The 23,956-nt window shown below is 38.6% G+C and overlaps 1 protein-coding gene across 2 annotated transcripts in view; it reads right to left on the bottom strand.

The window, feature by feature from the left end:
• Ssl1 (general transcription factor IIH subunit 2 Ssl1) overlaps positions 1-23,956 on the bottom strand; it is a 57,252-nt gene that overhangs the window by 4,412 nt on the left and 28,884 nt on the right. Inside the window, exons 4-6 of one of the 2 annotated variants that reach the window (XM_067149775.2) lie at positions 23,199-23,372; positions 8,345-8,589; positions 4,134-4,395 (exon numbers count right to left, since the gene is read on the bottom strand). In XM_067149775.2, the coding sequence (XP_067005876.1) occupies positions 4,134-4,395; positions 8,345-8,589; positions 23,199-23,372 (681 nt within the window). The remainder of the gene's footprint in view (positions 1-4,133; positions 4,396-8,344; positions 8,590-23,198; positions 23,373-23,956) is intronic. The other variant, XM_067149776.2, reaches the window with a different exon arrangement.

Here is a 23,956-nt window from a genome sequence, read left to right on the forward strand (position 1 = left end):
CGTCAAATGTTCGCACTTATAAAAACGTCCATATTATGTCCAGGGTTAGATGTTTATATTTTTACTTTTTTTGATCGTACTGCCGAAGAGGTTTTTGGCACTTTGCTCAGGGCACTGCAGAGTAACTGGGTTTTCAGGCAGGAATCGAAACTGCTTCTTAACACAAATTCAGTATTTTTGATATTATCGTAGGGCCTACATGATTATGTTAGCGAGACCAAAACACATGTTGAACCTAAATGTAATTTTTAAAAAAAGAAAGGCATGGGAGGTCTTGGAATTGACTATTACTGTTTAGTTCCTAATGTAAGACTGGGAATTTTACGTTTTCAAGGTCACGAATAACCGTAATTTCTGAAGTTTTGATATTTCTTTTATCTTTCCAATTTGATTGGATTTGTGACGCGCAGAATTGAATATAATGCATTCGAGAACTTTTAAGAATCGATACTTACATTCGAAACCATGTTTTCGAGTTCAACATAACCTTTAAAAGTCGACGTAGGCCTAATTTGCGCGGTACGAGATTTACAGAAACTGACTACGAACAGTATACCGTAGACCAAATTACAATGAAAGATTAAGAAATGAACGGATTTCGCATTCATTTTGAGTGCTTTCGTATCTAATGTGCTTTATTTTATTAGATGAGAGAATTAAAAACTACTTGTGGTCGATTGTCGTTTGGCTTGGCGTTATTAGATTTTTCGAAGAGTTTGGCTAGCCTAATCAAAGTCGCTGAACTGAAAGAAGTTTTCACGGGAAACTGACGAAGATTCCCCTGTAAAACTGAATATAAAGTATCGAGATTTTGAACTCGCGTACCGGTAATTAATTACATAAAATCAGCTTCATGGTCCGTATCGCACTTCAATAGATTCACAATTAAGTATTTATTTTCCACCTAGTCGATACAATGATTGCTTAAGGCAATTTTTAATGGTCAAAAGTGGTACATGTTTCGTATATTATCAACATCTTCAGCCACATAACACTGTTTAGATGAAAAATGTATAAAATTGACAAAGTAATGCTTTAGAGGAAGTGTCCTTAAAATTAACATAAGATTGACAAGATTAAAACAATCTTATGTTAATTTTAAGGACACTTCCTCTAAAGCATTACTTTGTCAATTTTATACATTTTTCATCTAAACAGTGTTATGTGGCTGAAGATGTTGATAATATACGAAACATGTACCACTTTTGACCATTAAAAATTGCCTTAAGCAATCATTGTATCGACTAGGTGGAAAATAAATACTTAATTGTGAATCTACCGGTAATTAATGCGGTTTCGTGGTCTAACATGCCCGCCTCTCATCCAGAGGCCCGGGTTCGATTGCGACCAGGTCAGACATTCTTACCTGGATATAAGTCTGGTTCCAGGTCCACTCAGCCTACGTGATTACCTTTAATTGTGGAGCTATCTAATGGTGAGATGGCGACCCCGATCTACAGAGCCAGGAATATCGGCCGAGAGGATTCGTCGCACTGACCATGCGCACCTCGTAATCTGGAGTCCTTCGGGCTGAGCAGCGGTCGCTTGGCAGGCAAAGTCCCACTGGGGCTGTAGTTTGGTTTGGTTTAGGAGTTTTGTAAGATTATAATTATACATAGGCCTACCGTATTTCATTTTTGTGATGTTTAGCCAAATTGTTGATGGTTTTCATTCATTCCCAGATTTTCCGTTTTCCCGTATTGTACGTTTTATTTTCATGGTCCCTCGAAAAACGGAGAATCGAGGTTTCACTGTATATAGATGTCCTCTTTGTTAAAATTATTCGGGTGTTTAGCAATTTCTATTGCCTCACGACTGATTCTACTTACAAATGACAGATATTGCATCAGAAATGATTTGATGGTCATTAGGTATTGCCTGCTCCACCACAGCATACTTTTTTGGCTAGTAAAGACGTAAGTGCCTGCGATGTCCCTTAACCCTCATTGCTATCTTCCTAGATGTTTGCCAAACATAAACTGATCCACAGGAACAAGGAATCATATATATATTTCAGCACAGTTTAAACCAATAGGATCTTTAACAAGCAATTGCGTATGATGATATTAGGCTTAAAGAGGATCTTAATATTGTGCCTTCTCTCAGAAAGCCAATCCTATCTGTCAGAGATTGTACGTCTGGCACGAAGGCCAGGCTCAAAGGAGGAGAATCATGTGACAATCTGTCTTCTGGCTTAGGATTTAGCACTTCATCAATCTATTTCATTGAATAAACACTGTTTAGGAATATTCTAGTTATGAATTCAAGTTTACCGTTTTACTTATCCTACTCACAAACCTCCCTTGGTCAGTTGACAAGGGTGTTAACACAGTACGCTTTCAGCAACGATGGTGGTGAGAGGACCCATGAAGATATCTATTAGTATGGGTGGGTTTACGTTAATCCTAATGACCTAAAGTTCCACCATATTTCCTAGAAACCAAAACATCTAAGAATGGCAGACATCCTCAAAGCTTAGTTTCTTCTTCTTCTTTTACTGCTTTTCCCACACCTTTAGGGTCACAGGTGCGAACTGTGTCGCACATGTGGATTTAGTCCGGTTTTACAGCCAGATGTCCTTCCTGGCGCAAACCCTATATGGAGGGACGTAATCACTATTGCGTGTTGATGTCTGAATAGGAAGAGGAAAATGTTGGGACAAACACAAACACCCAGTCCCTGAACCAGAAAAATTAATCAGAAGCGATTAAAATTCCCGACCCGGCCAAGATTCGAACCCGGGACCCTCTGAACTGGAGGCCTCAACGCTGACCATTCAGCCAACATGAGTCATCCTCCATTCTTAGTCTGTACGGTAAAATGTAATGTTTGGATGTAAGCTGTTCAAATGATCCAAAAAAATGGATAGTTTGTGCTCAACATACCTCAATCAGATGAAAGACTCGGGAGTGTAAGAATGAAGATAGAGCTCTTCAAAATCTTGCATACAGAAATGACAAACCCACGGCAACACCATCCATTTGTTCACATACAGTGGAACAATTCGGCATCGCCAGTGTTCACGGATTTTGTTTCTCTGCACATTGCCTTCTACATGATATTGTGGCATTCCTTAAAACGCTGAATACCTAAGAATTATGATTTCACTCAAACTTAGCAAATATGAAGTACACTGTAGACACACCAAAGTGAGTGAAAATGTGGAAAGCTACCTCTGCACGTTCCAGAAGACGCGTTTTATCACGACGCGAATATATTTTGAATTTAAATTACTCTGTAAAATACTGCTTTTTAAAATGTTTAAATAACATGCAAAACCGTACCCCCAGGGAATGGGCGCTTCTTCGAATTAGGCAGGATTTTGAATTAACCGATTTTAAATTATCGAGGTTCTACTGTGCTGAGTAGATCATGGCTACCCCTCCACAGTTAAGTCTTAAAATCTTTCTCCTTCTCTCTGGAGGATCTGGAATGAATTACATTTCTAACAGGGTCTTTCTATATTGAGTCCACTTATTACCGAGTGATAACTGCCATTAAACAGTTTTAATTCTACATTGTCGTTGCTCTGAAGATGATCTTGGTTGCAGGATTGATACGTGTCAGCAGTAATTATAACACAACCTAATATCCCCAAAACAATAGAATGTGATTTCCAGATACTCTGATTGCTGCAAAATATTTTGACTGTACAGCTAAGTCAATGTAGAGGAATGGAATATATTCTGCACTGCAGTAGATTGATGATGATGTTGGTTTCAAACTTTGTTGGCAGTATTGCTGATATATATTATAGTGGATACATACAGATAACAGTTGTGTTCACAAAGGTAAAAGGTATGTGATGGGTATGTGAGTTCCTGAGAAGTAAGGTTTGATAGTCATCTAGACAAATGTGCAACCAGGAAGGTGATGAAAAACTGGGAGAAGGTTGATGGTTTATTTCAAAATAACACTGATTCTGTGGTAACCAGGATGGCAGGTGGTTATGAAGGCAACAAAGAAAGAATATGTAGTACTTACAGGTGTGCAAGCTGATGATGAGCAGCAGCAGACCTTAAACCTGTATAAAACCATTTCTCATACCCAAAAGAAAAGCAAAAAATTTCAATTTCCCATTTGTGTAACTTTCAAAAATCATTAAGTGAACAAGAATAAGTTAGAATACTTACATGTTTGTCACTGTCACTATATTCCTTTTGACAAGCATAGCAATATGCTGGTGGTTCTATCATATTCTTCAGTTCCAACTCAGTAAAGCTGGCAACAGGAAAAAGGTGGTGATATGAGCGTGCTAAATGTGGTGCTGCTACCAACGTCAAGCCACAAGCACGACACTCCACAGGTAATTCACAGTACCTACTATAGCACTGTGGGCAGTAGTAACCCTTTGTTTTCAAACCACTCCCTTCACCATCTGGAGAATCTAAATGGCTGTAACATAATTAATGATGTTATAACTAAAGGTTATGTGGTGCTGCTAGCAGACTGTATTGATAAAAGTTAAACACAGTACAAAAACTCTTTAAAAATAAAACTTGGAGTGTATCCAAGAAGTCAGGTGTTCTTTAAAAAATAATTTTCAATTGTGAACCAAAAATACACACACAGGGAACCACACATTACATGAGAAACCTTCATCTACTAATAAAGGTTTATTGTTTTCAGAACTCATTGAAAGCCCTTACAGCAAACAAGCAAAAACTTTCCATACATGTTCCAAGTTCTTCCAATTGTATGTTCACGTGGGATCAGACTATTTTGAGCTTATTCTTTTATTTAAAACAATAATGTTAGCAAACTGTGCAAAATTTTCCAATTCCACTTGCTTTGGGTACATTTGAAGCATTTTTTGTTTTCTTCACAGATTTAATGATTTTGCTGTAGAGAAAGCAGACTACAATTTTGGAAAGTTTGTTGCCATACCAGAACACGTTTCATTCTGGCTAGATATGATAATATGTCATAATATCAAAGTCATGATCAACTTCTGTGAAAAAAAGGAATTGAAATGCTGTCAATGTACCTGAAGCAAGGAGAATCAAAAAGTTTTATGAAAAAAAATCTGAAAGGATTCCTGGTCCACTTTGTGCTGTGCAGAAGAAATGTGGAACAGGTCTTGTGATCTACTGATGTTGGGAAGAACACAAAATGAGAAGACTGACACTAGGTAATCTGAGTGAAAGGAACCATTTAAAAGTCCCGTAGAGGAATTGTAAATCAATTACCTGTTGTCTGAAGTTAAGTGTTAATATATTCAGGACTTTTAATACCTGCCAGTCCTCCTAAGTAGAGAGAACTCCGAGTTGTGGGTTTCTGTTTCTTACAAGGATATAACTTTGTCCCATTGTTTTATATTAGTGGAAGAAGCTACTGATGAAATCAGGGAACACTGTTTTACCTGAATAATCAAAAGAACAGACAATGGGCTGTGGGGTCAGAAATTAACAGGAAGCAGAAGAAAATGCCTAAACCAGGATGTATATGACTCTGCGACTTTTAAATTGGAACTTGCTATCAAATGTGACTATTGTGCAAGTGCCGGAATAGGCCTGTTGAATAGAAAATATGGTGTTGGTGGCGGAGTTACACAGGTTAAACTATAGTGTAGCCTTGTTATGTATTTGGTGTTAGTTTCCAAGAATGACAGCATTTCACAAGAAAAGTGAAGACTGCAGAGGAGCAGAAATCACTGGATTCCTAATCTCTCTCAATATATTGTAGTAATCTTCAAATTAGCCTATTAGCAACTTTGGATGGTACATCATCCACAAACAAGGAAAACAGCAATGTAACATGTAGCCTAGAACTCATGTTATGAAATAAGCTGTACACTGCACATGATTATGTATAACACAAAATGACATACAATGTGACAAATCCTCTCAGTCATTACTCTTGGCTTTCTACACTGGGGTCACTATCTCACCATTAAATAGCTCCTCAATTGTTTTCACTTTGGTTGAGTAAAACTTACACAAGCTCTCAAATCCCAGTAAAAGTCCCGGGGCCTGCTGGTAAGAGGCGGGCTTACTACCACAAAACTGCAGGGCCCAATATGAAAGCTACATACCTAGCAATACCAGCTGAGGACAGGTACAGGTAGTATAAAGAAGAGCCAATATTACACAAACAGACGTAAAAAGCACTCAATAAGATCAAAAGTTGAAAAATGGCAAAATTGACGGAAGATATGCTAAACAAATAAAAGTTTTGTAGAATGGTACTGGCACGAAAGTTACGTCGTATCTGTTTCAATTGCTCTTCATTTAGAAGCACTACCTCAGGAAAGAACATGATGTGATGTGCACTACGCTTGCGAGACTTGATTCAAGAGTGATATACACATGCACTCAATAAGATCAAAAGTTGAAAAATGGCAAAATTGACGGAAGATATGCTAAACAAATAAAAGTTTTGTAGAATGGTACTGGCACGAAAGTTACGTCGTATCTGCAGGAGGCATTAATATGACTGACAAGTATTTGAGAGAGGCGTCCGACTCATTGGCTGAATGGTCAGCATACTGGCCTTCGGTTCAGAGAGTCCCGGGTTCGATTCCCGGCCGGGTCGGTGATTTTAACCTTCATTGGTTAATTCCAGTGGCTCGGGGGATGGGTGTTTGTGCTGTCCCCAACATCCCTGCAACTCATACACCACACATAACACTATCCTCCACCACAATAACATGCAGTTGCCTACACATGGCAGATGTCGCCCACACTCATCGGAGGGTCTGCCTTACAAGGGCTGCACCCGGCTAGAAATAGCCACACAAAATTATTATTATTTGAGAGAGGCTACATAATCAGGCTATGAGGAAGAGGGTGTACAGCACACCATGTTGCTCAGCACTTAGGCTGTTCAGACTTCACAGATCTTGATGAGAGCAATGGACATGTGATAAGTACCCGTACACATTGGAGTGGTTCTGAACAACCCTGACCAAATCACCACGAGGAAAGACCATTTGACAGGGATGAACAGTTTCAATAACCACACTATCTATCATACACAGACATGTGGCAGCTTCACTAGGGCACCTTATCTTTATTGGAAGCTTTTCCACACGCCTAGCACAGACAAATTTGCGATCTCAACAACTTTCATGTTTGCAGTCATTAACATTTCACCATTATTGCAAAAGTGCCAGCAAAGAGAAACATTTATTTAGCAACTATGTACACTTTTCTTTTGGAACAAAAGATCACTGTGCCAGTTAGGATGAATGCATGCGAGTGCCACAATCTCTGCTTCACTTTACAGCAGCATATTATGTCTCTTACTACTGATATGATGGTATGGGGAGCAATTGCATAAGACTGCTTATTGTCACTGGGAGTAACATAAGGGTCACTGACAGCACAGCAGTACAGTAAAGGAATCCTGCAGCCTCATGTATAATCTTTCTTTCTGAGTGTCCACAAGCTTATTTTCCCTAAAGACAACAATTGTCCGTATATGGCTCAAGTTTCTCAGAAGTGTTTACACCCTGTTTAAACATTTCTTTGGCCCACCTGGTCAACTGATTTGTTGTCCATCAAACATTTGCAGGAGCAGCTGTGACACCAAGTTCCTTCCAAGTTCACCAAGTGATGTGGAGCATAACTGGCAAAAGCTATGGGCAAAACTGCTGCAGATAACATAGAGCATCTGTCTGATGATTTCAATGGATATATCCAGGCATGAGATGATCCGATGAGGAAGAGTGTGACCTTATTCTATGCTGCATGTGGTTGGAGCATTGTTCTGGTTCAATGACACTTTTACTTCTCTCATTTGTCCATACATATCATATTAATAACATGCTGCTTGACTCCCAAAATTCCTTATATGTATATGTACAAACTGCAGAAGTGTGTACAGGGCAAAGAAATGAGGAAAAGGTCCTAATAGACACAGGTCTGGAAATCAACGTTTCTGAGATATGACACATCATATTATAACGTTCATTCTCCATATCGGATGTCAACAGTATCTTATGTTTGTAGCAACATTTGAAGCAGTTTTATGGACACCTCATGCATTGGCACGTCCATTCATGAAATATGTCAGCTATCTCTTAGATAGAAAATGAGTGAGGTATCATGACAGCTACTTTAAATACCACTACAAATGCAAGAAGGTGTTAACATCCAATGTGGAGCCTGGTAAGCCTGGTACTTGGAACATAAAGCACAAACAACAGAGTAACGGGTGCAAATGTGATTACATTATATCTCGGAAACAATCTGTTTCTAGACCTATGCTTGTTAAGACTTCCCCCCCCCTTGTTTCATTGTCCTTTACTAGCCCCTGCAGGTTGTACCTATAATTTTTAAAACCTTGTATGCATTTTTATGACTTTGAAGTTATGACTTTGAGTGTATATGTAAGTACATACCACATGCACATTGTGAAGGAGGGTTCCTTGCTTTTTGTCATCGGAAAGCCCATTTTGATAAGGGATGACTCTAGGCAAGAGGCAGCAGCAGGCGGATCAACATGACATAGAAGTAGATCTCGGAAGTGACTGTCGTCTAGTACTACATTGAATGTTCCTCCTGTTTCTCGACTTAAAAGACGACACACATGAACCTCTGCAGCAAGTGCTACTACCGAGCACACCACACCTTTGTCTTTCAAATTCTGCAACATCAAATCAATAACAAATATTATACATTGCACCCGTCCCCTGCCCATTGGGTCTCCGGCGATAAATCTACAGGGTCGTTAACTGGGTTATAAATCAAGTGGGCATAATAAATATATAAATAACTTAGAGGCTTAAAGGGTAGGAGAATATGGGTGTCATACAACTAAACAAATGAAAACAATATTTAAAATTTAAAAATAAAAGGGTTTATTATACTCCTGATGATTGCGGAATCTGGTGCAAAATAACCATATTGAATATACATGAATAATTACAAATTTCGCAGCTAACATGTTGAAGATTGTTTACATATGTTTTGAGGACGAGACTAAGTACAACCGTGATATAATGTCTTTATCATGATCTCGCACATATGGAATAATAAACAAATAAAATCACTGAAACTATCCCCATTAACACTGGGGTATATTTACATAACTTACAAGTCTGAGTCAATTCTAACCTAGATTTAACTTGTTACCCTATGGAATAATAATATACACTATCATATAAGAACAAACATCGCCATCAGAATAGTATGAGTCAAAATAAATCCATAACTCTGGACACATAATATAAATGGACCGTTGGGTCAAAATAAACATCATTCCAGAACATAATCAACAAGTAAAATACATGACACAACTCATACACAAAGAAAAATAATAATACACTGAAGATATCTGGTTGCCGTGGAATACCCCACGTATACTCTTGGCAGATGGCAACGAGATTCAAACTCACTTCCTGCGACGATCGAAGATAGGACTGAAATCCCTAACTACACCTAATAATAATACAAATACATTTCTAAAAAGGTATACTGGCCTCTGTCGGTAAGTAACTTCAGATGAAATAGATGGGTGGTCCCACGTTACTCAATAAATGACACAATGTTCTCGCCATATGACAGACTCAGTCAGCCTCTGTTCCTTCTAGGAAAAAAACCACGCATGGGTCAAAAGGGGCATTTCTGGCCACATAATTCACAGCTTCTTAGGGGAGTCTGACCATTCCCATCTAAAAGCATGCCGTCTCTTTAAATCTCAAATGACACTTTCAAGACTTACTTCACATAATTCAATTCGCTCACTTATTTCAATGTGGCAACACATAATTCATTAATCAATTCATCAACCATTTCATCTCATTAATAAGGCCCTCAGTATCTCGACCCATCCCATGGGTTTATATTTCCTACCAGGAGTCCCGGCTTCAATGCTTTCTGCCATCATGAACTAATACATTTCAAACTGACGAGATGGTACTTTCTCTTCCACTCTCTTGTAACATGGCAACGAAGTATCCAAAATAGACTGTAGCACATCCCATCATGATATTCGTTATTTTAAAAGGGGTCTAACATCTACACTATCGGCCATCATGATATTACTCCTACTCTTTACAATTAATTCAACACAAGTACGGAATCAAATATTACTTTAAAAATGCACACGAATGTGTGGTCACCTCTAAAATCCAAATAAATAAGGTCTAGCTATTATCCACTGGAGGACGGCAGTTCGGATCTCTGGCGAGTCACTCCAGCACTGCTTCCATCTGTGATGACTAAACTACATCAAAATAATACTCGCACGCATGATAATATAACTGGTCAGTACCAATCAACTTAAAAGAACATTCCAATGGACACTACTGGTACTAACCATTCTACTACATGAAACAAATCCGAGAAAATTCCCAAAATAAGAATGAAGAATATATTAAAATAAAAACCAGATCTACCCATATTTACAAAATCTAATTCACTCAGATTTGTTACTAATTGAACACTGTACCCTTAATTAGCACATTTACATTAAAAAAAAGAAACTCTATCAATTATTATTTACAAATTAATTAATTTTAAATGGATATTTTGCTATGATATGAGTCATGCTAGTAAAATGGATGTACTCAGCCTTATCCTCAAAGACACCTCGGATAACTAGGGACGTCCATTGGTCTGTTTGTTCCGTTATGTCCTACAGGTAGACTGCTATGATGACCAGGTCCGAACCGGAATTCCTAGGATGAAACTCCATAATCCTTGGCACTGGAATCTCCTGGGTAACTATGGCACACAACACACAGTTAAACCCGTTACGTACGTCTGCTTCAAACACGCACTTTACGGTCCGACTTTTGATCCAATGTCCCGAAATCAGAAATACTAATACAGGGTTATTAATTAAACACCCACAGTTAGTTTAGTAGCGACATGTTTTAATGTCAAACTTTATGTTTCTGCTCACAATATGAATTATTATGTGGGTTCCACTAGTCCCTTCTTTGTTTTACTTGGTTGCAGTAATAATAATAATAATAATAATAATAATAATAATAATAATAATAATAATAATAATATCGGTTCAAGTTCGTGCTCTAAATTACGATCAAATAACCCGAACATGCAATCTAATATATCACCGATATCATTTCTTCTCATACACCAATTGTTTTTAAGACATTACCATTATTCTTCAAAATAAAAGTTCACATACAAAAGAAACTGTTGATCGAGACTGTCACATATCTGTCCCATGCGAGATAAAACGCTTCCCACACCTCATAACAGCTAGGAAGTTTCCCCCTCTCAAAGTTCCCATACATCCTACTCTCGGTGTATTAGAGGCGCAATAGTGCGACAATCAGGTGACCAGTTATCTTATAATACAGCGAAAACTCGCCCGGACGAAATCTGATCGCAGAATCCGGAGTAATGAATAAATATCTGTCCTCATTTTTCAGCTCACTCAATGGACTTCTCCTGTCAATTGGATGTCGAGACATTTAATACAGGGCCTTGGTAACTTTCTACTGTCATATAGTCATATATTCCTCCTTTTAACAGGAGATTGTCGCCACAAAGGATGTCGCAAACCCTAAATAAATTAACAGATGACGAACAGCTCTTTTGGATCCTTGTACAGTGCTGTATTATTAAAATCGTTAATTCCTTTGATATAGAAAACGAAGTTGGCCAAGCTGTTTTAAAGATGGTTCTGAGATTACGATGCTAAAAAGTTTACCTCTCCCACTCAAAAACAACTGGTGGTCAGTATAACCCTTCCCTTCTTTCCACCCAGGGGTTCCCTAGTTCTGCTTAGGGGAAATACTTCCTAGCCTCGCGCTTGGCGTTCGAGTTCCCGCAAACTCGTTCCCAGACAAAGAAATGTGTATTCACTAAATCCCTAGTCCTGTCGGGTACAATATATATGCTACTATATAAATCTTAACACACTGGGCGGTTAGAGGCGCACAGCTGTGAGCTTGCATACGGAAGATAGTGGGTTCGAGTCCCACTGTCGGCAGCCCTGAAGATGGCTTTCCATTTTCACACCAGGCAAATGCTGCGGCTGTACCTTAATTAAGGCCACGGCCGCTTTCTTCCCACTCCTAGGTCTTTCCTTTGTCGCCATAAGAGCTATCTGTGTCGGTGCGACGTAAAACAAATTGTAAAAAAAAAATCTCAACACTATATTTTATATGAGTTTACCAATAATGATGAGTGCTTATCAACAAAATTGGCAATGTTAACTTCTGTTGAACCAATTAGAATCAGGAATGCACTTCCATCATTACCAAAAACAAGTTCCTGAGCATAAAAGAAAATGCAATCGATCTATCTATCTATAAGTGAAGACAACAAAATTATTCTGATGGCTGAGTACACCGTTCCTGATCACCATGGTCAAGTTTGCACTTGACCTTCCTCATCTCAAAATTCTGGTGTATCGACTATCAAAGTTGAAGAAGGGAAATGACCGCAGTGATACCTGACCATGGACTGACATCAGTTTTTCTTAAGAAAATGAAGACTAAATCCAGGCATATATTAAGACGGCAGCATGTTTTGAATGGCATCAAGGAGGAAATTTATGTTGACAATCTGAATTGCAATCGAATGAGACATATTGTGAAAAGAAAAGGGAAAATTCTTTGAAGATTATGGTGACAGGAAGATTAAAGAGAGATTTTATTTTGTCTGTCTAAAGAAATGGTGGGATGTTCTGTATTAACAAACATAGTGAGAAATGAGTCAAAATGTTGTAAACTGGAAGGTAATAGAATGTTAAAATTAGATTCGTAGTCCTTAGAATGCAGTCACATGAAAAGAACAGGCTCACAATGCTGAAACTGTATAGGCTATGATCATGACCAAGACACATTTCCATGATGTATCCTGCACAAGTTGCTATGGTTTTTTGTCAAAATAACCAAACCTTTTGAAGGAAATTCATAACTTTTTAAAGTATCAAAGAAAGACTGACCCAATACTGGATGTGAATAGGTTTTCTTAGGCAAGTATTCAAAGTAGAAGTGATATTTTTTAAAAAAAATTATTTATTAAGTTGTATAATTTTTAGAATATGTTTGAGAGTGACTATAGTGATGCAATTTAAGAATTGTAATATAACAAATAATATTTTAGTGAATAAAATAATGATATTGAAATTAAATAGCATAAATATTGCACGACTGCCCAAATATGGGATCACTTTCTCAACATACAATCAACACGACATGCCTCAGTGTTCCTTTCTTTTTAATTTTCAAAATCTGGTCACCCTAGCCTAATATAAAAATTTCTTTAGGGAATGGCAATTCCTCATTGCTATTTCACTGTGTAGAGTCCTTGGGTTCAAAACAGTATAGTTTTGGTTCACTCATATTCATATTGAATTCTGTGATGTTTTAGAGGACAAGAGATTTTCTTAGCTAGTTCCCCACAGCCTAGTCAGTGAATCAGAAGTCATAAGAAAAGCATACCTGGATTTCATCACATATATTCCACCACGGTCTACGTGAAGAAAGGTCAGGATAAAAGGCATACATATTTACAGTTACAATGCGAATTGACCATTAAATTTAAAATCTTAAACTAAGAAAACATAAAAATGGTTACAAGAAAATGTACGTAATCACTCTCATTTATGACATTTACATACGAATAATATTTGTCACACCGAAACACGCAACAAAATGCATAATACCGTATTTTCTCGCGTAATTAACGCACTTTTTTGACGAAAAATACAGGCGAAAACTTCGCATGCGAATCAAGGAATTCGGATATTTACAAATTATTTACAATTCATTTACATTTAAAAGATACATAAAATATAATGCAAACACAATTGGTTCAACTCATTTGCAGTTATAGTCATTTGGCGTAAAATTCCACCGTGAGATTTTTTCTGAAAAGTCAAATAGGGAACATCAGATAAATTAGACACGTGGGTTTGAAGTACCGACACTGGGAAATATTCTTCCCATTACGAGCAGACAATACAACCTGAATGACATACCGGCAAAAAAAAATACTGTCCAACACGAGAAGGGCCGGGCATCGAAGGAGGGACCCTGTTACATTACCCCAAACCGTTCGCATCCAATCTTGTACGAGTGACGTGTCCATCCACCTTTTTCCTTGAATACGAACGTGGATCACTCGCGGAAATTTTGCTTTAGGCATTGTTTTTCGTTTTAGAACAATGTAAGGTGCAAGCTTTCTGCCATCAACTGTTACAGCAAGCGTTGCAGTACATCGTTGCTTTTTTTGCTTCCGGTAGCACGTGCGATAACACTATGTTCCTTTCTTATCGGTTGTTCGACTTTGTGGTATATGGAAACTGATTGGCGTCTGACCTGCGGTTCCCATAAGGGAGGTCAAATATACCTTCACTTTACGTTTCTCAATCACAAAGCGATGAAATTGGTTGAAATCATTCGTCACTTTTTGGCATAATGTTGTTCTTCGTCGAAGAGGAAGTCCATTTCTCTTCATAAAATTAATTCAGCCTTGGCTAATCTTCAAATACGAGACAATGATTCCACGTGCCGCGGCTATTTCTCGTTCTTTAAAATGCAGCATTTTGTGAGAAACGGCTTATCCAACATTGCGTACCAAAATCATATAGTTAAGCAGACAATCCTTTACTTGCGGAAACTTGCCGCTTTTTGGTCCGCGAAATGTTTTGCAAGACTTGTCGGCCGCTTGAAGTGCACTTCTGTTACCGCAGTAGCGCATGTTTCATTTGGACACTGAAAACTTGCTGCCCGCTGCTCTATTCCCGTATGTTGCGGCGTAACTGATCATCGCAAGTTCGTATGATGCAGTATTAATCGAGTACTGTGGACTAACAAACAATTTTGAGATCACAGAATGTTCTGTACGCGAAACACTTGTAAAACTAGTGCAGTGGGATTTCTTGCCGGCTAATACAGCACGTTGCCCTGTATTTGGAATGCCCGCTTTCGCAATAGGAAGCCTGCTACCTGACTAGTTGGCATCTTTATTTCGAAACGCACCCGGAGCTGAGTGATGGATGTTCGAAGTTGTGGGTGCGTCAAATTCCACTTTGGACCCAAAAATATTGGGATGTGTAAATTATGCAAGGGCGTCGATTACGGTACACGAGAAAATACGGTAGTTTCCTTTAATAGCCGGTAAAATGAACGGAAATTTATAGGCATATCTGAACACTTGGAGATAACGTTTGTCATATTTTTTGGCCATAACGAGAAAATAAAATACCAGAAACTGTCATCGACACAACCCCCTTAAAAACATTCAACACATTAAAATTATGCACTCAATTACGCGAAACTACCACATACAAAACAATGTAATATGTCCCATACATTATTAACATACGACTTTCACACGGGGGGGAAGCATAGAAATGCAAGGAAAAACAGGTGGCCTACAACTCCGACGAAACTACGCACAGAAACGATGTTAACAGCGCGCGAACAACACAATAACAAACTCATTCTTTCGTCCCGATTAAATGAGTCGTTAGCGCGCGCTAGCCTCTCGCTTGCAGGACGATTACCGGTACCGCCCCGAATCCCCAGCTGTATAAAGTGCACACGCTGCTGTGGTGAGCGGGAAAAACGATACACGAAGGCGACGGACGAAACACTCACGAAATAAAGCATCAAATATGCTTGAAAATTAGGTTTCGTAAATTACACAAGCACATAAGAATTTATCCTTTATTCTAAGGGAAGAGTATTGGCCGTACTAGAGGTTATATTAGTAAAAAATCGGAAGAAGTAAAAATAAATCGGAAAATCGGAAGACGAGTTAAAAACCGGAAAGTTTCCGGGCAAATTGGAAAGGTTGGCAGGTATGGAAAAGGAATGTTGTGTTTTTATGAGATTGCAGCATGAACACTAAGGCAGAGAAAATTTTCACTTCCAGGTAAATGCCAGAACAGTTCCAATTCATGGGCCACAGCTGATTCCTTCCACCTCCAATCTCGTTCACCATCACTCATTTCATCCTCATTAGCTATTCAACTGAGGCTGGTGTCTGGAAGGGTATTTGGCCAAAAAAACATGCTGTATAAATTCATCTCACCTCATCCTCAATCCTGTATCAATAAATGGGACTAAGGGGTAGATAGATAAACAAGCAAACAATTAATAAACACATTCCACCTCTCATTTCTGTCTAGCTCCTTGGCTGAATGGTCAGTCAGTTCAGAGAGGCCCAGATTTTATTCCAGCTGGGTTGTGGATTTTAACTCTGTGTGGTTAAATCCTCTCGCTCAGGCAGTGGATGTTTTTGCTTGTCTTAATATACAATACTACAATCAATTCTGCTGCACCCGCTGCTGGAGAAGATATGGAAAGAGGAGGAAATACCGACCAACTGGAAGAAGGGGCTGATAGTCAAGTTACCGAAAAAAGGGGATACAACAAACAGCAACAACTGGAAGGGTATATCATCTTGCTCTCCATTCCAAGCAAAATGCTGTCACAAATCATCCTGAATCACATAAAGGATTCTGTAGAAAGAAGTCTTCGAAAGGAACAGGCGGGATTTTGGCAACATCACAGCTGTGTGGATCTCATCAATATACTCTGAATCATTCTACAGCAGAGTGTGGAATGGCAGAATTCACTCTACCTCAGGTTTGTGGATTTTGAGAAAGCCTTTGATTCTGTAAATCAAAGAATCATGTGGAAGACCCTCGAGGAATACAGAATTCCAACAAAGACAATCAAGTTCATGAAAGAGATGTACGAGGGGTATGAGTGTCAGGTTTGGAGTGAGACAGGGGTGTGTTCTTTCCCCCGCTCTGTTCCTGTTGGTTCTGGACAGCGTATTGAAGAGGGTAATGGGAGGATGGAAGAGGGGCGTTCAATGGGGGATGAAAGACAGGCTTGAAGATCTAGACTTCACAGACGACATTTGCCATGTGGCACTGCGGTAATGGGACAAACTGGACAGGTTGCAGAAGGAAGCGGAACATGCAGGTCTCATGGTCAACACAAACAAGACCAAAGAGATGAGGATTAATTCTGATATCATGACCTGCTTGACAGTCAATGGAAAGGAAATTGAGCGAGTTGAGTCCTTCCTCTATCTTGGAAGTATAGTTTCAACTGATGGGGGAGTAGAGGAAAATGTTCATAGCTCTACCTGGAAGGCAAATGGTGCATTTGTCCAGCTCTACCCCATGTGGAAGAATAAAAACATTTCCAGGAAAAGCTCCGCATCTTTAACAGCAATGTAAAGTTGATTCTTCTATACGGCTGTGAAACATGGAAAATTACAAAATAGATCAACAACCAGCTGCAGGTGTTCATTAATAGATGTCTGTGTCGCATAACAAATATGAGGTGGCTGGACATAATCCCAAATCAGCAGCCGATTGACATCCAGATCAAGGAGAGGAAATGGCGCTGGATAAGGCACACACTAAGGAAGCCGGATGGAGCTGTTGAGAGGGCAAAGCTAGACTGGAACAGTCAAGGTACCAGAAAGCGAGGTCAACCCAAGAAGACCTGGAAGAGGATGATCGAAAAGGAAATCGCAGAATGGACAAGACCTGGAGTGAAGTTAAGAGAATGGCCAGGAACCGTACTATGTGGGGAAATTTTACCACGGCCCTATGCTCCAAAGGGAGCAAAAGGCAATAAGTAAAGTACAGTAAAATTAAAAAATTTAAAAAAATAAAAAACCACGGGAAAGTGGAAAATCCGGAAATGAATGAATCATCAACAATTTGGCTCAACATCACAAAAATGAAATATGTATACTTATAATCTTACTAAGACCCCTAAATCAAACCAAACTACAGCCCCAATGGGCCTTCTGCCTACCAAGCGACCGCCCTCGGTCCGAAGGCCTGCAGATTACGCGGTGAGGCATGGTCAGTGTGATGAATCCTCTCAGCCGTTATTCCAGGCTCTCTAGACTGGGGTCGCCATTTCAAAATTCAATAGCTCCTCAATTAAAGGTAGTCGTAGAATGAGTGAACTTGGAACCAACCCTCATATCGAGGTAAGAATGCCTGACCTAGCCAGTAATCGAACCCGGTCCGTCCGGGTGAGAGGCAGGCAAGTTAGACCACTGGGCTGGCTTCAAACATTAATTACTGGTACGCGACTTAAAAATCTAGAAACTTTACATTCAGTTTTACCGGGGAAACTTCGTCACTTTTGCACTGAAAACTATGTGCAAATAAAACGTCTGCAGTTTTTACAATATTTTAACACAAAAACCTGAAATTCCCAGTCTTATATTAGGACGAAAACAGTAATAGGCAATCCCAAAACCTCCCATGGCTTTATGTACAGTATGTAAGGTGCAACATCTGTTCTGGTCTCGATAACATAATCGTATACCGTACGATAATATTAAAATACTACTGTAAATTTGTGTTACTTAAGAAGGAGCAGTTTCGATTCCTGCCTGAAAGCCCAGTGACTATACAGTGCCCTGAGGGAAATGCCGAAAACCTGTTCGGCGATACACTCGAAAAAAGTAAAAAATAAACATCTAACCCTGGACATAATGTAGACGTTTTGCAAGTGCAAACATTTGACGAAATTCGTTCCGTCTTCAAGTAGAGCTGTCGAAATGCGCTCTGTCTCCTTCCAATTGTGTGCACACTCTCTGCTTTATGATTTCCACGGATTCTCTAAACAGTACCACCCGAATGCGATGCTAAAATGGTCCCTTATGCAAGTTCACTGCCGATCGCTTTTCCAGTACAGTACTTCTTCAAATTACCACAATGACGAGACGTTAACACCAAGATCTGTAAGTATGCTATAGCTGTCCTTTCGTGAGATACAGTTTCTTGAAAAATGCGTGATTGAGGATTTGACTATTTTCACCATTTTGGTCCGTATTGACTTATATACGAATTTCTATAAAATAATTTTCCGCCTTGTCAATACTTTATACACTTTATTCTATTTATTTACCGTACATGTACATGTTTCGAGAGCCTCCGCTCTCTTCCTCAGCAGTGCCAAATACTAATTATCTTAGGACTATGGTTCATTGGTATCATATTTCAATTATATATTAAAATATATGAATTTTAAATTAGTTACAATATTACTCTAAGTTTTCTTTCTTTTTTTTTTCTTTTGTCATTTGTCACATATTTTACCAGAATTTTACTAATCATAAATGATAAAATCTAATTAAATTAATCTCTCTATGTTAATTTATGTCCTTATTAATAACTGAAAATAGTAACCCTTTCTTCATCTTCTATAAAATCTAATAAATTAGTCTCTGTCCTGAATTATAAAATAACAATAATAAATCACCACTTTGTAAATTAAATTAATAAACTACATTTTTGAAGTTAGTCATTTTAAAAAAAATATTTCTTCTCTCTTCTTTCTTAACGTCTGCTTTAATTTTCTAGACTTCTTATGAATCAGAATTTTCTCCTCTTATTCTCTTCCAATTCTTCATTCCTTTAATTTATGCGCAAATTGAAATGATGTGATGTTTGTCTGAACCCAAACAAAATGTCCTCCTTCCCTTCTTGTTGCTACTTTGCTATTGGTTGCGCGATGATCTGCTCGTTGTTTCTAACCGTCAAATTCCTTTAAGTAAACAAATTCAGTTCGTCTTCTTGTCAAATTTTAACCTTGCTCTCAATATATACTTGTGCTAGTTTGAAAACAAACGTGTAGAACCAATAGCAAAGTAGCAACAAGGAGGGAAAGAGGACATATTGTTTGGGTTCAGACAAACATCACATCATTTCAATTTGCGGATAAATTAAAGGAATGAAGAATTGGAAGAGAATGAGGAGAAAATTCTGATTCATAAGAAGTCTAGAAAATTAAAGCAGGCGTTAAGAAAGAAGAGAGAAGAAATATTTTTAAAAAATTATTAACTTCATAAATGTAGTTTATTAATTTAATTTACAAAGTGGCGATTTATTATTGTTATTTTATAATTCAGGATAGAGACTAATTTTATAGATTTTATAGAAGATGAAGAAAGGGTTACTATTTTCAGATATTAATAAGGACATAAATTAACATAGAGATTAATTTAATTAGATTTTATCATTTATGATTGGTAAAATTCTGGTAAAAAATATGTGACAAATGACAATGTCAATAGGCAAAAGAAAAAAAAAAGAAAGAAAAACTTAAGAGTAATATTGTAACTAATTTAAAATTCATATATTTTAATATCGCCGGCCCTGTGGTGTAGGGGTAGCGTGTCCGCCTCTTACCCGGAGGCTCCGGGTTCGATTCCCGGCCAGGTCAGGGATTTTTACCTGGACCTGAGGGCTGGTTCGAGGTCCACTCAGCCTACATGATTAGAATTGAGGAGCTATCTGACGGTGAGATGGCCGCCCCGGTATAGGAAGCCAAGAATAACGGCCGAGAGGATTCATCGTGCTGACCACATGACACCTCGCAATCTGCAGGCCTTCGGGCTGAGCAGCGGTCGCTTGGTAGGCCAAGGCCCTTCATGGGCTGTAGTGCCATGGGGTTTGGTTTGGTTTGATATTTTAATATATAATTAAAATATGATACCAATGAACCATAGTCCTAAGATAATTAGTATTTGGCACCGCTGAGGAAGACAGCAGAGGCTCTCGGAACATGTACATGTACGGTAATTAAATAGAATAAAGTGTATAAAGCATTGACAAGGCGGAAAATTATTTTATAGAAATTTGATTGAGGATTTAGCGTTAATGGGACTGAAATTTCTGGATGGTTGATCCGGGAAATCGTTTCTTCGAGGAACGGATAATGCAGGAATTTTACAACGTGATTTAATTAGCATGCTCGTGGGACCACATAATTTGAAAGAATAATACGGGAAAACGTAGTTTCCGGGAACGTATAATCGAGGTTCTACTGTAATACACATCTTCATTTGCATATTACACATCACACTACAAACCACCACAAAAACACACAATAGTGAATGCATCCTTCTACACAGGGGTGGTGTCAGGAAAGGATTCTTGCTGTAAAAATTAACCCAGGTAATTAGAAAAATGCCAGGAAGAAGAAGGCAAAAGATTACACCTCTCATCTTTATCACCTAAGGCTGCCATTTCTTCACCTGACTCTTCATCTTCACAAAATAAACTTCATTGCGTTTCTGTATTCATATTTTCAGTCATATAAGACTTTTGCCTGCCAAACCATAACAGATCCACCTCCATAAGCAAAGGCAGATTGTATACCTGTGGAAGAAATTTTTCCCCACATCTTCTCCAGACTTCCAGGTGACCATCGGAACAATATAACAACCCCAAATGGGATTCATCTGAGAACAGTACAGGATGCCAGTGTCTTAGCTACCATTACAGATTATCTCTAGCAAACTGCAGTCTCCTACCACGATGTTGTCTGTACAATGCAGGTACTTGAGTGGGTAGTCAGGATTTTAAATTGATCTTCCAAAACCTATTTCTGACTCTTTGGTCACTAACTCGTACTCCAGAATTCTGCAGGAGGTTCACCTGTAGTGCTTATGCTTTAACTTGGAAGTTTTGGAGAGCTTGTGGACTCACAAAACAACCCTGCTGTGGGATTATTTTCCTTTGGCAGCTCATGCGAGGACGCCTGGCAACACTTCCAATCTCCTGGAAACATTTCCACAGATAACAAATTGTATTCCGAGTAACCTCTAGCATTCTAGCAACATACCTCTGCGAGTAGCCTTCTTGAGGCAGTGTAATGCACGAGTGGCTTCATTTGACGAAACCTTTGCACACACTTTGAACTGAGATACCCATGCCTTTTTCAAATGACACCAACACCTCTCAAACGTCCAGATGACAGTGAAGCCCTCGGTCATGTAAACAGAACATGTTATTGCCGTAATACTACAATCCTCATTCCACTATGCATTCGTACAATGTAGTTAGGAACATCTAAGATGTTACCAAAATTTCTTCGAGCAGTGTATTTGTATTAGCGTTCACGCCTCTCTACGCTTGAAAAGCGGTAAGAGATACCCTGCTGTCCATTGTCCAGTTGTAAGCAAGTGCAAACTGTCGTCTCAGAGAAATGAGACAAACTCTTTAGTTACATGCTCAAACTCACATTACTTGAAATATAACCGGTACACCAAATATACGAAATGTATGAGTCAGAATTCAAGTTACCGAGCTCGATAGCTGCAGTCGCTTAAGTGCGGCCAGTATCCAGTATTCGGGAGATAGTAGGTTCGAATCCCACTGTCGGCAGCCCTGAAAATGGTTTTCCGTGGTTTCCCATTTTCACACCAGGCAAATGCTGGGGCAGTACCTTAATTAAGGCCACGGCCACTTCCTTCCCACTCCTAGCCCTTTCCTGTCCCATCGTCGCCATAAGACCTATCTGTGTCGGTGCGACGTAAAGCAACTAGCAAAAAAAAAAGAAGAATAATTCAAGTTACAACTAGCTGAAATACTCTATTGATGGATTTATGCTTATATTTTGTTATTGTCATCAAAACTTGATATGTATCTTAACGTGCATTATTGATGTAAGGTAGGGAACATTCATAATTACTATCATCATTTTCAATCTTGAATTACAGCTTAGCAGGGTCCTAGAGCACTATGGCCCAGAGAAGCAAGATGCTGTGAGGCAGTTGTAGGAATAGGCTGGAAAACAAAGCATGCAGAACATATGCTTGGACTTCAAAAACAACCGTTCATATTCTATCCAGCAATGATTAATGGTCCCACCCAGCAGCAGTATAAAGAACTGTAATGCTGTTATTTTGTATACTAGAAGAGACATGGAAGTATTTCTAGCAAATGATGATTTAATCATCAAGAAAACCAAGCCCTAGTTGCTTGGGCACCATGTTCAATGTGTTAATAGAGGTTGAAAGCTGATGCTCCTCACCTCTAAAAGGAGTCATCAACACTATCACTATGGTACTTACAAGCAATGTCAAGATAAACAGCCATCTGGAAGGCCATTTTTGCTCTCTCCTTATAATTTCTTCAGCTTATAACCACTACTTTTGGAGTTACTGGAGCTACCTTGGATTGCTATGAGTTTTAGCCACTGATTAAAAGCTGGGTGCCCTTTCTTTTGTCATATGATTTTTAAGGTCCAAAATCTAACCTAGGATCCACCAGGATTTGAACCTTGGTTATCTGGTTGGAAAGCCAACAGCTAAACCAATGTGTTAATCATCCCCTCCCCCACTGAAGCAAAGGTTATAGCAAAAATTTTAAACAAAAGTATTACAACTAATGCTATGTTCTTATCTTTCCTGATAAGTTACTGCTTTCTTAACTTATTATTTCATTCTTAGGTAGTTCTGTCAAAAGTATTAACACTGAAGGATCAGTACCTGAATGGTAACTAGAATATCTCCCGGGTCACAGGTTGTAAGACTACCAAGGATCACCAGTATTTCACGGCTAGCATGTGATGGTAACAAGCGAAGAGAGTTTAGTGCTAATTCCAGAGCATTTTGGAGGGATGGTTCACCACTGCAAGCCATCTCCTTTAACTGCTGGATAGCCTAAAAATGAGGAAAATTAGTAATAACCAACAGCAAAAGAAAAATAATATGGTGGTGAAAATTTCCTAGGCTTCTAGTATACTAGATAAACTGGAGTGCTAATTTAGAGTTTTTAAGAGTTTTTAACTTTCTGTTTTTTTATCCGAGTTGCAGTAAAATAATATATAACAAAAATTGGTGAAATTATGGTATGCCTCCTAAAATAAACTTACATTAATTTTAAAGTAAGATGTTAATATTTCCTTAGTGATTTCAAAATTTTTACATCAACTGAAAAGTAAGAAAATAAAGCATTCTGAAAGGAATATACAAATAAAGGCTGTGTTACATTTAAGTATAAAAATATTTTAAAACACTTAAGCTCTTTAGGGCTTTTCAATTGTGAGATTATCAGCGTTTCGCCCTAGTGACGCAGTGGGCTCATCAGTTGGATTACTACACCTTTCCAAGACACTGGCGGCCAGTGTGCTGTTGAGACACGACTACAAGTCTCCTATGTAAGACAAAGCAGTGGTGGCACACTAGGGTAAGCTACACTGGGGTGAAACGCTGGTAATTTCACTATTGAAAATGCCTAAAGAGCT

Source organism: Anabrus simplex, chromosome 6 (assembly GCF_040414725.1).
Source record: "Anabrus simplex isolate iqAnaSimp1 chromosome 6, ASM4041472v1, whole genome shotgun sequence".
NCBI lineage: Eukaryota > Metazoa > Arthropoda > Insecta > Orthoptera > Tettigoniidae > Anabrus > Anabrus simplex.